General features: G+C 47.6%; 1 protein-coding gene across 1 annotated transcript in view; it reads right to left on the reverse strand.

Moving 5' to 3' along the window:
• LOC126160425 (neuropeptide CCHamide-1 receptor-like) overlaps positions 1–9,630 on the reverse strand; it is a 54,020-nt gene extending 44,390 nt beyond the window's left edge. The window contains exon 1 of the mRNA XM_049916906.1: positions 9,052–9,630. Coding sequence (XP_049772863.1) covers positions 9,052–9,630 — 579 coding nt within the window. The remainder of the gene's footprint in view (positions 1–9,051) is intronic.
• Positions 9,631–16,806: the final 7,176 nt, after the last annotated feature.

A 16,806-nucleotide genomic window follows, 5' to 3' on the forward strand; every position in this document is an offset into this window, starting at 1 on the left:
CTGAATCTGCTATTTAATGCAAGCTTTGAAATAATAGCTGTTCACAGGTATAGAATGCTTGTACAGGTGCTTTGTGAACCACCAATTATTGAAGTCCACTAGGCGTAATTTAACCCCTTCATGTCTAACTAATTAACTAACTAACTAACTCACTGGTCATACCGGACTCGAGAGTCCATTACCGCAGCAATGTATTTCCGCCACCTGTCCCCGTCTTGGCTATTTCCTTCCATTCACCTTCAATACCTAGGCTCCTCAAATCAGGCTTCATATTGTCCACCCATCTAGGCCTCGGTCTCCCCACAGGACGTTTTCCCTCTAGGTGCCCTACCAGTACTCTGCGCACTGCCCTGACCTCATCCATTCGAGCTACGTGACCCGCCCATCGCAGCCTACGTGATTTAATAATACTGATTATGTCAGGGCTTGAATAGAGTTCGTGAAGCTCTTCGTTATGCAGTTTTCGCCACTCTCTAATGTCATCCCTTTTTGCTCCGAAAATTTTCCTGAAAATTTTGTTTTCAAATACTCGAAACGGCTTTTCATTTTGCACAGTGAGAGAATAATAGAATAATAGTTTTGTATATTCTAATCTTTAAATTCCTGGACAATATCCGTGATGAAAGTAATCTATTCAGTGAGAAGTAGCACGTATTTCCTGCCCGTAATCTCTTCTTCAGTTCGGATTCAATCTCATTTCTCGAAGTGATGTCGCATCTCGTGGTCGTGCGGTAGCGTTCTCGCTTCCCACGCCCGGGTTCCCGGGTTCGATTCCCGGCGGGGTCAGGGATTTTCTCTGCCTCGTGCTGGCTGGGTGTTGTGTGCTGTCCTTAGGTTAGTTAGGTTTAAGTAGTTCTAAGTTCTAGGGGACTGATGACCATAGCTGTTAAGTCCCATAGTGCTCAGAGCCTCGAAGTGATGTCCACGCCTTGATACTTTAGTGTGTTCACTTTTTCAAACTGCATGTCTCCAACTCTTAACATTTCCTGATCTACTGCTGTTGGCATTCTAGTAGTAACCAGGTATTTAGTTTTGTCTTCACTTATCCTTAGACCTACATCTTCACTAGCCTTGATTAACGCATTCCCATTTGCTGTTACAGATTCTTTCCTATCGCTAATGATGTTTAGATCATCTGCGTACCCTAATATCTTAATATTTCCATTTAACTCCACACCCTCTGAATTATCTGCTGCCATTCGTACAATATATTCTAGGACTAAATTAAAAAGTAGTGGAGACAGGGCATCTCCCTGCTTAAGTCCGTTCTTTATTACAAATTCTTCTGACTCCAATTTCCCCACGCGTACTCTACCTTTTGTGTTTTCCAAACTCGCTTCTATAAGTCTAACATACTACTTTGGTATTCCAAGTTCCAAAAGAATTCTGTACAATTTTGACTGAAATACTGAATCATATGCTTTTGTAGAATCTATGAAAAGATTATGAACTGGTTTATTGTATTCCCATTTCTTTTCCAAAATTTGACGCAGGGTGAATATTTGGTCTATAGTTGATCTGTTCCTCCGAAAGCCGGCTTGGTAATCCCCCACAATTTCATCTGCATATGGTGTAAGCCTGCTTAGGAGAATATTCGAGAAAATTTTGGAACATACTGGTAATAGCGATATCCCTCTATAATTACTACAATCAATTTTGTCGCGCTTCTTAAAAATTGGGATCAGAATCGACTCTTGCCACCCTTCAGGTATCATCTCTGAGTTCCATATATTAGTTATCACTTTGTGAACTACTTCCACCAATTTCTGTCCCCCATTTTTAACTAATTCTGCAGTTATGCAATCTGATCCTGGTGCTTTATGGTTTTTCAATTTGTTGATTGCATCTCTTACTTTCTTCAACGTTGGCTCAGGTAACTGGGGTTCTGCTGTATGTATTTCGTACGCCTGCTCATTTCCTACTTCCTGGTGTACATTTAATAGATGCTCAAAATGCGCCCTCCATTTACTTAATATAGCACTGGGGTCTGTCAGTATTCCCCCAGCATCCCCTCGAAGTGCATTTGTCCTAGCCCTGAAGCCCTTCCTATACCCATTTATGTCTAGGTAAAGTTCTCTAATGTTTTTTGTTTTACTGTTTGTTTCCATTTTTGTAATTTGATTGTTCAAATAATCCCTCTTCTTTGCCCGCAGCCTACGACCAACTTCCTTTCTCAAGTTCAAGAACTCCTCTCGTTTTCTGTCTCCCATTCCATCCCAATCTAATCGTGCTTTTCTCCTTTACCAATTTCTTGCATTCCTCATCAAACCACGGTTTCCTCCTGTTCTTCTTAATTGTACCTATTGTGACCTTCGCTACCTCTTTGATATTGTTCCTCACAGTGATCCACTGTTTATTTACACCCTCGTCTTGATCTTCGTGTGTCCTGAGAGCATCAAACCTATTTGAAATTTCTATCATGTACCTTCTTCTAAAGTTTTCATCATTTAGCTTGTCAGTGTCGAACCTAACAAGTTCTGCACTGTGACACCTTGATGTTGGTGTAGATAGCCGTTGGTGAACTTTGGCACCTACAAGAAAATGATCAGAATCGCAGTCTGCTCCCCTGAAAGTCCTAACATTTTCTATACTAGTGTGCCATCTCCGATCTACAAGAACATGATCAATCTGGTTTCGGGTGTGTTCATCCGGAGAGACCCAAGTTGCTTTATGAATGTCCTTCCTTTTGAAAACCCTTCATGTCTTCAACCAAATATTAACTTCAGCCACCTGCAAGGAGCTTGGAATGATGTGAAACGGGATGGTGCCAGGCTAGGGTACTGTGTAATGTCCAGGATGTCTGATGTTGGTACAACGTGGAGCAACAAAAGAATGGAATGACACTTCTTTACTTAAATTTCTCTCATAATTCATGTAGTTTATATTCGTGACTAGTTTAGAGTGAACCGTTCATTTTCATACTTTGGTAAGATCGACACAACACATTATCATACAACGGATATAGAGTGAAAACCAAACACCTGCTTCAACGGGAGCATGGAACGGTTCCATTCGAAAGCAATCACAGCTCATAGTTAAGACATTTATCCCACTGCTAGGCAAGACTATCAATTCCTGTTTCGTCTGGGGCGGTCGGCTGCTGACGAATCCACAACTGCGTCTACTTTTGCACTTCCTCGTCTGAGTGAAATTGACGTCCACAGATGTCTTTGTCCAGGTCGCCCAAGATGTAAAAATCACACGCTGAAGACGCCAGCTGTATGCTGCTGTGTATCCCAACCAAATCGCTGAAGCGTAGCCTTTGCCCAATAGGCAGTATGGAGGCGGGCATTATCGTTCACCACGATGAATCCGTTCGACAGCTTTCCTGGGCGGTCCACATTCGATGAGATCGACGAACAGGTGGCCCCAGCAGTCGAAGAAAGCCATCAAGACCTTACTGGAACTTTTTACAAAAGCTTTGGATTCATTTAGCGGGGGAGATGTAGGGTGTTTTCATTGTTTGCTTTGCTATTTCTTGGACTGTGAGAATGTTGTGAAACGGAATCATCCTACTGCACTATGATGCCTGCTTCTGCACTGCCAATCGTACAAAGCCTACACTTCAGTGATTTTGTTCGGAAACACTAGAATATCCTCCGTACACCGCGGATCTTTCACTGTTTGATTTTCTCACCTTTGGCGACCTGAAGAAAGACATGCATGGACGTTGCTTTCAATCAGATGAAAAAGTGCAATAGTGGGTGCTGTTGCGAATCCGTCAGTGGCGACCGCATCGTAGAAAAGGGAAACTGACTACCTCATCAGCCAGCGAGATAAATGTCTTAACGCATGTGGTGATTACTTCTAAGTGGAACCATTGCTTGGTCCTATAATAGTATGTGTTTGATTTCCATTTGAGTGCCCCTCGTACATGTGTAATACATTCAACAAATGAATTTGCAGTTTCATCTGTTCAGACTACCAGATTTTGAAATCAAAACTGAGACCAAGTGTCTTGCTCAACCATCGTCAGCTGTATATCGGAAAGATGACAATTAAGATTTGTGTTGGACAAGGACTCGAATCATAATTTCCCCTTCACACTAGCAGGCGCCTTAAACGCTTCGGCTATCCGTGCACGAGTCATGACCAAATCCAAACTTCCGTATGTCATCGTCCTTGTGTCATGACTTGAGCATGTACAAAACACACATTCCCATCCAGGAAGGACAAATTTATTAGGAGCCGAGGGCCTGCTGTTGGTGAATAAATACGAAGTAGTAGTGCCTCTGTTGTTGAGAAGTCGATGGAATGTTCCTTCAGACATGCACGGATGTCCGAAGGAACATTGCATCGTACTTGTTAATAACGGAGGCACTGCTGTTTCGTACTAACTGGGGCAAGTCTGTGAGAATTGTACCACTTTTCTTATTCAACATAAAATTAGTGTTTTCCAAGTTTTCTCGTCATCTGGCAGCATGTTCGTGTGTAGTGTCATACAAACTTAAGTACTATATGTTACTGAGGCATTGTCACTTAAAATACAAGAGATGTGATGAAATGAAAATGTACATGAGTGGTCGATAGGGGTATGAGTGAGAAGGAGCACAGTACTGGGAGAGACTGACCATACAAAACGGCTATGTATGAGAAAGGAGACAATTAAAATTACATATTTTTATTTGAAATATATTGTAACGAATACACAACTATACTGTTAAATATATTAGCCCAAAACAATTTTATCAGCTTTATATAAATCTCGATTGAGCGTTGGCTTTCCTGATGAGTTGCTGTTTTCTTGAAGCAGTATCCTATCTTTCTCTGCCGGCCTGTGTGGCCAAGCGGTTCTAGGCGCTTCAGTCTGGAACCACGCGACCGCTACGGTCGCAGGTTCGAATCCTGCCTCGGGCATGTATGTGTGATGTCCTTAGGTTAGTAAGGTTTAAGTAGTTCTAAGTTGTAGGGGAGTGATGACCTCAGATGTTATGTCCCATAGTGCTCAGATCCATTTGAACCATCTTTCTCTCATCACATGAATTGCACTTGTTACCAAACGTTGAACAAAATTCATTTGGCCATCGCGAACGAGAAACACACTGATTCCAATCGTCAGTTTTATTAGTTTCGTAATACGTTTGAGAACAGTCAACACATTCATTTTGATCCCATTCATCAAAGTTATTTTCGTAATGCTCTACAATTTCTGCATCTGATGAACATGGTGAGAAAGTTAGATTATTTTTTTCTTTTTAGCTTCTTCACACTGTGTTTCTCTTCACTAACATTTTCTGTTGGTGATCTTTTTGTGCGTTATTCCCCCTTTATTTTCGTATCTCTCTTTTTCTTTACAGTTTGAATATTTCCAGCAAAATTTAGTCATTTGGATAGAGTTGTTGCCTTTCTCTTGAAATTCATTGTTTTGTCAGTAGAAGAAACAGGTGCTATTTCTTGCAAAAGTCTTCTCTGTGTTGGCTTAGGAGTAACTTTCTCGTGGAAGTTTCAGGTTTAGCATAAGTGTAGTCCGAAGTGGTGTCAGTGAAGGAGTTTGCCTTGTACAGGTAACTCTGCTCTTATGATGTGCTCGGCGTCACAGGACCTTTTGATGAGCTTTGGTTTGCTGGTCCGTGTGAGATTCTACTCTTCCGTTTCTTGGCACGGGCATATCTTCCTACAAATTGGCATAGTCTGAGTCTGAGACCATTTGCTCCGGGATTATTCCACTTGCTTCGAAACAAAATTTAATTACACTCCACCTCTCCCACATTAAAACAAGTGGTCCATTTCTCCGAAAATAACACTGGTCTATCTATCCCTATTGTCTGGTAGAGATTGTAATATTTCCAGCTTTGTCAGCCATCATATTAGGCTCCTAGAAGCTGTTCGCGGAGCAGTGGAGATGCAAGTATATAGATGACGAAATGTGGTGTGAGGTACCTGTGACAGATAATAGATTCGATACTATTTCCGTGAGAAAGACCGCCTGCATAATGCTACTGCACTGTGATTGGCTGCTGTGTTCGGAGCAAGGGCCCAAAACGTTAAAGTATAGTTATTATTAGTTAAACTACTCATTGGAATGACTTCACTTTTTAATATAAATATCTCTCAACAGCTGATTATCAATCAGTCATTTTAGAATTATTAAAAACAATTTAAATCAAAAACAAAAGACTGACGACATTGCAGAGGAAGCACTTCGGAATCGTTCGGGTCACGCCTTTTCTGGTATGGCGCGCGAGTGTTTCGGGCTGTTCGTCACTTTGGATTAGGCAGTAGAGAAGAACAGAGGTGTTGTCTGACTTAGGATGTGTTTCCAATCTTTACTTAAGTTCCTGTTCGTCACTCTAAATTAGGCAGTCTAGATGTACAGTCATGTTGTCTGTGGCAGGATGTGTTTGCCAGTATTCAGTATTAAAAGGTTCACTCTGGTAGTCATGAGGCACAGACACGTGTAACAAATAGTGTAAAGACACATTTTCGTAAACATTGTGTTTGATCATGTACTTTGCTGTATCAGAAGGTGTTGTATTAAGATCATGTAGTCTTCTCGTGTGGCTATATTAAAATACGCGAGTGGCATCCCAAAGGAGTGATACATTATTTCACAAGAGAACCTCGCTGAAAGTCAGTTTCAGCCTCAAGACACAGAACCTACGACCTGCGTGCTGTTTTCTGCGCTGGGGACATCAACTTGAAGACAGCAGGTTAGTGAACTATAACATCACCTTCGTATTCCACACAGTGCAGTGGAAACAACTAATCGCCTCACGTGTACTGCATGCACAGAACAAATGTGCTCAGTGACACGCCATCTGCAGTAATGCAGAGGAGGTAAAGGAGGATGATCGTTATTAACACCAGCAATCAATTCATTCTTCCTTTCTTGCCGTAAGATGGAGCACCACGACTTCCATCTGCAAATAGCGAATTCGATAGCCATTTTAGGTTAGTTTTATGGCTACATGTTTGCCAAGCTCTCAGTGAAAAAAAACCTACATGAATGTAGTGCAAAACATGTCTAAAAACTAAAATTATGTACGTGTGCGATAAAAATTATAGGCTTAGGGGAAAAGGAATTTCATTTTTCTCCAGAACTAACACGAAAATAACAGCAACACTTTCGCACCACTTTTTTCACTAAAGAGCTTCCTACCAATTAGCGATGGCTGCTCTCTAGCGGCGCATTTGTGATACAAGGTGGTCCATTGATAGTGACCGGGCCAGATACCTCACGAAATCAGCATCAAACGAAAAAACCTCAAAGAACAAAAGTCGTCTAGCTTGACGAGGGGAAATCAGATGGAGCTATGGTTGGCCCCCTAGATGGCGCTGCCATAGGTCAAACAGATATAAACTGCGTTTTTTTAAATAGGAACTCCCATTTTTATTACATATTTGTGTAGTACATAAAGAAATATGAATGTTTTAGTTGGACCAATTTTTTCGCTTTGTGATAGATGGCGCTGTAATAGTCACAAACGTATAAGTACGTGGTATCACGTAACATTCCGCCAGTGCGGACGGTATTTGCTTGGTGACACATTACCCGTGTTAAAATGGACCGTTTAGCAATTGCGGAAATGGTCGGTATCGCGTTGATGTATGGCTATTGTGATCAAAATGCGTACGGGCGTGTGCTATGTATCGCGCTCGGTATCCTGGACGACATCATCCAAGTGTCCGGAGCGTTCGCCGGGTAGTTCCATTATTCAAGGAAACAGGAAGCATCATTCACCAACAGCGGTAACGTAAGCCGGCATAATATGCACTATTGGGCAACGGAAAATCCACGATGGCTGCGACAAGTGGAACATCAGCGACCTTGGCGGGTTAGTGTATGGTGCCGCATTGTGGGAGGAAGGATAATTGGCCCCCATTTTATCGATGGCAATGTAAATGGTGCAATGTATGCTGATTTCCTATGTAATGTTCTACCGATGTTACTACTAAATGTTTCACTGCATGACAGAATGGCGATGTACTTACAACATGATGGATGTCCGGCACATAGCTCGCGTGCTGTTGAAGCGGTACTGAATAGCATTCTTCATGACAGGTGGATTGATCGTGGAAGCACCATACCATGGCCCGCACGTTCACCGGATCTGACATCCCCGGATTTCTTTCTGAGGGGAAAGTTGAAGGATATTTGCTATCGTGATCCAACGAGAACGCCTGACAACATGCGTCAGCGCATTGTCAATGCATGTGCGAACATTACGGAAGGCGAACTAGTCGCTGTTGAGAGGAATGTCGTTACACGTATTTCCAAATGCATTGAGGTTGAAGGACATCATTTTGAACATTTATTGCATTAATGTGGTATTTACCGGTAATCACGCTGTAACAGCTTGAGCTCTCAGAAATGGTAAGTTCAAAATGGTTCAAATGGCTCTGAGTACTATGGGACTCAACTTCTGAGGTCATCAGTCCCCTAGAACTTAGAACTACTTAAGCCTAAGTAACCTAAGGACATCACACACATCCATGCCCGAGGCAGGCGACCGTAGCGGTCTCGCGGCTCCAGACTGTAGCGCCTAGAACCGCACGGCCACTCCGACCGGCGGTAAGTTCAGAAAGGTACATTGTATCACATTTGAACAACGGAAATAAAATGTTCAAACGTACCTACGTTCTGTATTTTAATTTAATAAACCCACCTGTTACCAACTGTTCGTCTAAAATTGTAGGCCGTATGTTTTTGACTATTACAGCGCCATCTGTCACAAAGCGAAAAAAGTGGTCCAACTAAAACATTCATATTTCTTTACGTACTACATGAATATGTAATAAAAAATTGTGGTTCCTATTTAAACAACGCAGTTGATATCCGTTTGACCTATGGCAGCGCTATCTAGCAAGCCAACCATAGCGCCATCTGGTTTCCCTGTTCAAGGCAGACACGTTTCGTTCTTTGTAGTTTTTTCGTTTGACGCTCATTTCGTGAGATATTTGGCCCGGCCACGATCAATGGACCACCCTGTATAGGCCTCTAGTTCATGTCAGCCAGTGGTCCAACTCTCCCGGAGTTACTGTATCTTGTTTCGGGAGTCGTGCAGCCCGTCGCTACTGTGACGGAGGATCGCCCGCGGCCGGCCGGTTCACCTGTATGGTCCTGTTGACGGAGGAGAGGTTGACCTCGGGCACGTGCGAGTAGAGGGCGGCGGGCAGCGCCAGCAGCAGCGCCAGCGCCCAGATGGCGGCGGCCGACAGAACTGCGAGCAGGCGGGAGCCGAGGCGGGCGCCCAGCCGGCCGGCCGCGTGCCGGCGCATCGGGTTGACGATGGCGCAGTAGCGCTCCGCGCTCAGCGCCGTCAGCGTGAACACCGACACGCCGATCGACACGTCCTTGGCGCACTCGCTCAGCTTGCACACGAGCGTGCCCCACGGCCACGACTCGAGCGTGTACACGATCGACGTGAAGGGCACGCACGTGACGATGACGAGCAGGTCGCCGAGCGCGAGCGAGATGATGTAGGTGTTGGGCGCGTTGCGCATGGTGCGGTGGCGCGCGAAGATGACGACCAGCGTGCCGTTGCCCAGCACGCCCGCCAGGAAGATCAGCGCGAACAGCACCGGCACCACGTACGTCTCGGGCCGCTCCGAGTACGGCGTGTACTCCACCTGCTCCAGGTCGTCGCCCAGCAGCGAGAAGTTGCCCTCCTCCTCCACCACGCCGTCCATCCTGCACAGCACGAAACGGCCCGTTTACAGGAGACATCAACACGATACGGGGCTCGAAGATCTTTTTGAGTAGTACGAGGATCACTCCAAAAGAAATGTGTAACACCCCACCCGTCACTTATCTGGAGCCAGCCGGTGTGGCCGTGCGGCACTAGGCGCTTCGGTCTGGAACCGCGTGACCGCTACGGTCGCAGGTTCGAATCCTGCCTCGGCCATGGATGTGTGTGACGTCCTTAGGTTAGTTAGGTTTAAGTAGTTCTATGTTGTAGGGGACTGATGACCACAGATGTTAAGTCCCATAGTGCTCAGAGCCATTTGAACGATTTTTTGAACTTATCTGGTTTTTACTATTAAAAACAGTCGTGATCACGATTTATTTATCAAGGTGACCGGTTTAGACCACTACTGTGGTCATCTTCAGACCATTGAGTAGGAACCTCTTTCTGTTGGAGTAGTGATTCTCCAACAGAAAGAGGTTCCTACTCAATGGTCTGAAGATGACCACAGTACTGGTCGAAACCGGTCACCTTGAAAAATAAATCGTGATCAAGACTGTTTTCAACAGTAAATATTTGTAAGGCATTGATCACTGCCTTTCCCATAATATATTCAAAAGAGATTTATCTGGTTTTGGCGTGTGTTCACCCCAGCTAACTGCCTAACAGATCAACAGAAAGTGCAAAACTGCCGCAATATCGGATAACGCAAAGAAAGTAATAAGGCCCTGTGACTTCTGAGTGAACTGCGGTGGCAGTGTTGACATTAACTGATTCAGAATTAATCCTTTTTTTAATTAAAAAGGGGTCCATATTGACGTTATATTCCGCTATTCAACACCGGATGCAAATGTTGAACATAAAATTAATTAAGAAAGTGATTTGGGATTTCAACCACTTGATTGAAAACAGATACAGTCGATTAGCACAAATTTATTTTAACTCATGACCTTCAATCATCACATTACATGACTCTCCTAACAGGCAGTGGGAATAAATTGTGTTTACGTGGAGTAAACCGCGATAAATCAAAATTAATTCCTATTGACTGACCCAGGTGTAATGTGATGTGCGAGGAGAATTCTACAATACACGGCCCATGAAACCCTTGTCTCTAGTACCTTCCGCCGCAGAAGTCGAACACGCGCCACAAGAAATGGACGTGGTCAGTCCATAGAGGGCTCCACCTCCGCGGCGGCTATTCTGTGCAGTGAGGGCGCCACCGCTACGCCACGTGCAGACAGCGGCCAATAGCCGCTCCCTCCGGTATCTTATATAGGGACCAGCTCTGCCCTGGTCCAGTATCCCGCCGCTTCCCCAGCTGCCCCATGCTCTCCCCTCCTTTTCCATCCTCTCTGACCTTTCCCTCGGCAGGTCCCACCCGGTAGTTTTATTCATCGTCGTGTGTGCTCCAAGTGGGTTTTAAGTGTGTTGTTTCGGAGTGTTTTTAATACTGTGGCCCACTTTTAACCTGTGCATGCGCATCCAGTGTCTTCTCTGTGTTTTAAGAATCGCCCACTGCGTTTTTTAACTTTCTGGTGACTTTTTTAACTGTCCCCAATGAACGTCTACGTGTCAGTGTATTTTTACCTCCATTTTCTCCCCTTACTCTGTTTTATGTTCCCCTTTTTATCTCCTAATGTATGTATCATTTTATTCTTGTTTTAGTTGTCATGTCACTCGGCTGAAGAGCGGCGGATTGTGCTGCTGACAGCCCTCCCCTGCCCATATGGGGCAGGGGAATGAAATTACAATAAAGAAAAAAAAAACCTGGTCCAGTCAGTCTGGTACTCGCTCTGGATTTCATTTCTATCTCGGCGGTACTGCGTTCTGGTCGTCGCTCGTTGTTGACATTTGCCTGGCTCTGGTTTCGAGTGGATTTACTGTTGGTGTTTGATGTTGTGGTTTCCACAAGCCTGCATTGTTTATTTCTTCCTTGTTGTGTCGGATCATAGTCGGTCATGGTCGGACGTTGTCAGTTGTCGTTGGTCTGTCGTCCAACTCATCATGTGCTTACCCGGTGGTGCGTGCTCCACCGCCGGCGGATTCCCCCGCCTGGCGGCTCAGATCCGCAGCCCAAGGCGTTCCCGAGGTTGGCTTTGGTTACTACATTGGCGACGAGGTAAACGGAACATAAGAGTATGGAAGAGAAATTGCTCACTCTCTTAGAGCAACAGCAGCAGCAGCAGTTGGAGGTCTTACAGACGTCACTGCAATTGCTCTCGGACAGGGTCAATAAACGGGATTCCCTCCCACCTCTTCTCCCAGGTGCCCCACTTTCAGACACGTTCCCACGTCCGCCGCCGTTCCCACCGTTCAACGACGCAAAAGAGGATTGGGAAACGTACCTGCATCGTCTGAAGCAACATTTCACGGCCTTTCAGGTGTCGGATGACTCTCTGCAGCGGTCGTTATTCTTGTCTTGGGCCTCACCGGACACGTTTTTCTTGCTCCACAAGTTGGAACCGTTGGCCGACCCCGTGGCTCTCTCCTTTCACGAGATCTGTGTGTTGCTAAGTAACTATTATTCCCAGCGATACCTCGTGGTTGCCTCTCGCTTGGAATTCCATCAATACCACAAGCAGCCGGGCAGTCCTACCGTTCCTGGGTGACGGATTTGCAAGGCCCCAGCCGTAAATGCAACTTCACGTGCACCAATCAGCAATGCAAGGCATCTTATGCAGATTCGTTAATTCGTGATGTTGTCGTTCAACTGGCGCCCGATCCAGAGGTCCGAACTGCGGCGTTAAAGTTGGACAACCCCTCGTTGGAAGACATTCTGCGTATTGCCCATTCCTTCGAAATTGCTCAGGCGGCGAACGAACGTCTCGTGGCGCGGCCCCAGGTGGCAGCGGCCGATCAACTCCTTATTGCCGTCGACGGGGCGCAGTCTCCAGAGGGCACCGCCGTCGAGATTCCTCACTGGCTGACGTCTCTATGGCATCCGAACCGCCGGTCGCCCCTCGACGTCGGCCGCGTGGTCCCCTCCCGTCGTGCCCCCAGTGCTTCTCGGCCCACACTCGAGCTAACTGTCCCCATCGCTGGAAGACCTGTTCACTCTGTGAGAAAGAAGGCCACCTTCGATCAGTCTGTCCTGCCAACAGGAAGCTGTCCATGCTTTACACGCAGTTGCCCCTCGGACCGACACATCAGCTCAAAAGTTATTCCGCATCTTTAACGATGACGTCCGTTTCCAGGTCGATACGGGGGCCACAGTTTCTTTGGTCAATCTGACGACGTATGCACGTCTCGGGTCTCCAGAATTGTCCCCACCCTCTCGGAGGTTGGTCACCTACGGCGACGGTTCCATCCCTCTCTGTGGGCAGTTTTCTGTTATGGCCATCTACAAAAACGTTCCCCGGCCCCTTACCCTATTTGTGGTCGACCACCCGTTGGCTTCAGACATTTTTGGACTAGATGCGTTTACACGGTTTGGCTTTTCCATTCAAGACGAAGTGCAGTTCATTTCAACTACAGTTCCATTTTAGGACCTAGACGATCTGTGTGCGTCCTTTTCCTCCCTGTTTTCGGCAGACCTGGACTGCGCTTCCGATTTCCAGGCCCACATAACTTTACTGCTGAACGAATGGCCACACTTTTGTCAGGCTCGGCCTATTCCTGTAGCTTTGCATGCAGCCGTCAAGCAGGAAATCGATCGGCTCCAGGCTGCGGGGGTTATCGAACCAGTACAATCGAGTGCCTGGGCAACGCCCTTAGTGGTCATCAAGAAACCCAATGGATTGCTTCGTCTTTGTGGGGATTTTGGGGCTACGGTCAACTCTCAGTCTTTGGTCGAAATTTATCCCATTCCTCGACAGGAAGACCTTCTCGCTAAACTGGCAGGTGGCGAGTACTTTTCTAAGATTGATTTGGCAGAAGCCTATCACCAATTGCCGTTGGATGAGGAATCGCAGGCCATCGTCGTCATCAACACGCCTTTCAGTCTCTATAACTACAAGCGTCTTCCATTTGGCATTTCCTCTGCCCCTGCGATTTTCCAGCGGTATCTCGAGCAACTTACGCAACCAATACCGGCTTGTGTCAATTACCTCGATGATATCTTAGTCACGGGGCGCACGCGCCAGGAACATCTGGGCAACCTCAGTACCTTATTTCACGCCCTGCAAGCTGCGGGTTTACTTTGTCGGCTGGAGAAGTGCGGTTTTTTTCAACCGGAAGTGGAGTACTTAGTGCATTGGCTCAGTAAAGATGGAATTCGCCCTTCGACCCGCAATGTTGGGCCACCGATGCCCTTCCAAGTCCACAAAACTTATCCGAACTCCAGGTATTTTTGGGGAAACTCAATTGTTACTTAAAGTTCTTACCCCAAGCCGCCCACGTCGCGCATTCCCTAAATCGCCTGCATCACAAAGGAGTACCTTACTCGTGGACTTCTGCCTGCAATCAGGCTTTCACCTGCCTGAGGCATATGCACCCAAGACGTTAACCCCTGCGCAAAAGAATTACTCTCAGATCGAAAAGGAGGCTCTTGCCATTATTTTTGCAGTTCAGAAATTTCACATTTACCTGTTTGGGGCGCAGTTCACCCTCCTTACGGATCACAAGCCCTTAGTGTCGCTTTTCGGGCCCCATTCGCGCCTCCCAGAACGGACGGCTCAGTGCCTTCAGCGCTGGGCGTTGTTCTTGCGTAGTTACACTTACACCATCCGCTATAAGCCCACCAGTCAACACACTAATGCAGATGCCTTGTCACGTCTCCCAGCAGGTCCCGATCCGGCGTTCGACCAGCAGGAAGTCCTGTGCTTCCACATCGACTCTGCCCGCTGAGAGACTCTCGATGGATTTCCTCTGACAGCTACCCAACTCGCCGCTTCCACGCGCAGGGACCCCATTCTGCCGCAAGTCCTCCGCTATGTGACCCATGGTTGTTCTCCCTACCTTACCCGACGTTTGAAAACTGACTTTAGCCCGTGGCGTCACGTCTCACACAGAATTTCGGTGATGGAGGACGTCCTCCTGTTGTCCACAGACTCGGACGCCCACCGGGTGGTCATCCCTCTGGACTTGTGCCATCGCGTCTTGCACTTATTACACCGCAGACACTGGGTATGTCTCGCATGAAGGCGTTGACTCGCTGACATGTCTATTGGCCAGGGATCGATGGAGACATTGAGCACCTGGTCCATGGCTGCACAGTATGTGCGCGTCATCAGGCTAGTCCTCCACAATCTTTTGCGCCCTGCCCAACACCCAGCCAACCATGGGACAGGATCCATCTCGATTTTGCAGGCCCCTTCTTAGGCTCCATCTGGCTCCTCATCATTGATGCCTATTCCAAATACCCATATGTGGTCCACATGGTGTCAACCACCACTGACGCCACCCTCACCGCCTTGGTAGGTGTTGGCCATTGAAGGCCTTCCTCAGACGTTGGTCACAGATAATGGGCCCCAATTCACGGCGTCCTCGTTCCAGACCTTCCGCTCCGCTAACGGTATCAAACACATTCGCTCTCACCCCTTCCATCCTTCATCCAATGGCGCGGTGGAACGCCTGGTCCGCACTTTCAAACAGCAGCTGATGAAATCAGTGGAGCCGTCGGCCACCACCTCGGCCCTCACCTTGTTTCTCAGCACCTACCGCACTACGCCGGTGGCCGGTCATAGTCCTGCTGAACTCCTTCATGGGCGACAACCTCGGACCCTCCTCCACCTGCTGACACCATCTCCTTCTGGGCCCCGCTCTCGCCCCTCCCGGCGCTACGCCCCGGGCATGTCTGTGTGGGTGACAGTGGCTCATGGGCGGCGAGTGACGACCGTACAGACACACAGAGGGCCCGAGCATCTCAACCATTACCAACTCCGCCCTCAGGCCCCTGCCTTGATTCCTCCCCCACCGCCTTCCCTTCTTCCTGGTGCGTACACGTCCCTCGAGGTGGGGCCCTTCCCTTCAACCTCCATCTCCTCGCCGGCTCTGCAGACAACCCTTCTGCCTCGCCGGATATAGAGACGCCCTCTGACCCCCTGCCCTCTGGTGGCACCTTGATGGATGCCACAGACAGTCTGCCCTCCGCTCCCCCAGTGGTCCCTCTGGACGTCTCACAACCCGTGCCCTCGTTCCGCCCGCCTCGGCATTGTCTGGGGAATTTTCGCCCCTATGCACCAATTTCGGGGGGGAGGGATCTAGTACCTTCCGCCACGGAAGTGGAACACGCGCCAGAACAAATGGACGTCGTCAGCCCATAGAGGGCTCCGCCGCCACGGCGGCTATTCCGCACAGCGGCTCTCATGCAGCAAGGGCGCCACTGCTATGCCACGTGCAGACAGTGGCCAATAGCCGCTCCCTCCGGTTTCGTATATAGTGACCCGCTCTGCCCTGGTCCAGTCAGTCTCGTGCTCGCTCTGGATTTCGTTTCTATCTTGGCGGTATTGCGTTCTGGTCGTTTCTCATTGTTTACATTTGCCTGGCTCTGGTTTCGAGTGGATTTACTGTTGGTGTTTGGTGTTGTGGTTTCCACAAGCCTCCGTTGTTTATCTCTTCCTTGTTGTGTCGGATCATAGTCGGTCGTGGTCGGATGTTGTCAGTTGTCGTTGGTCTGTCATCCGACTCGTTCTGTGTTTACCCAGTGGTGCATGCTCCACCGCCGGCGGCTTCCCCGCCTGGCGGCTCCGATCCGCAGCCCAAGGCGTTCCTGCAGTTGGTTTTGGTTACTACACTTGTTGAAACTTTGCCGGTGTGAACCAACAAATTAATCAGTGGCCTTACTCAAGCTGGAGCGGGCGCAATATCACCAAATTCAGCGTGGCGGGGCGTCATCGTTGTGCGAACCTCAGCCAGCCTCGTGCTGCTGCAAGGCTGCGCTCGTTGATTCACTCCTAGCTATCATGCTCAGTACATAGCTGAACCAAAATCTCCAAGCTCAATCGTTCCGTTAGCTAAGTCATAAACTGCACAGATGCTCACTCTCTCTCAGGCAAGCTGAGTAAAGAACGCCACGTCCACACTCTGGGCAAGCTGGGAATGGAAGACCTCTACAGAGACTTCTGCCAGTCCGCTCTTCGCCTCTGTTTCCCCTCCAGCAAATTCACTTATGCCAATTATTTATTTAATTATTTATCGCTTCCCACTGCCAACCAATGCCTGGTCTGCGAAGTGAAAAATTCCCACAAAATTTCCCTTCCTCTCAACTACTGCTATTTAGTTCCTCCCAGGCCACCCA

Source organism: Schistocerca cancellata, chromosome 2, assembly GCF_023864275.1.
Source record: "Schistocerca cancellata isolate TAMUIC-IGC-003103 chromosome 2, iqSchCanc2.1, whole genome shotgun sequence".
Lineage (NCBI taxonomy): Eukaryota > Metazoa > Arthropoda > Insecta > Orthoptera > Acrididae > Schistocerca > Schistocerca cancellata.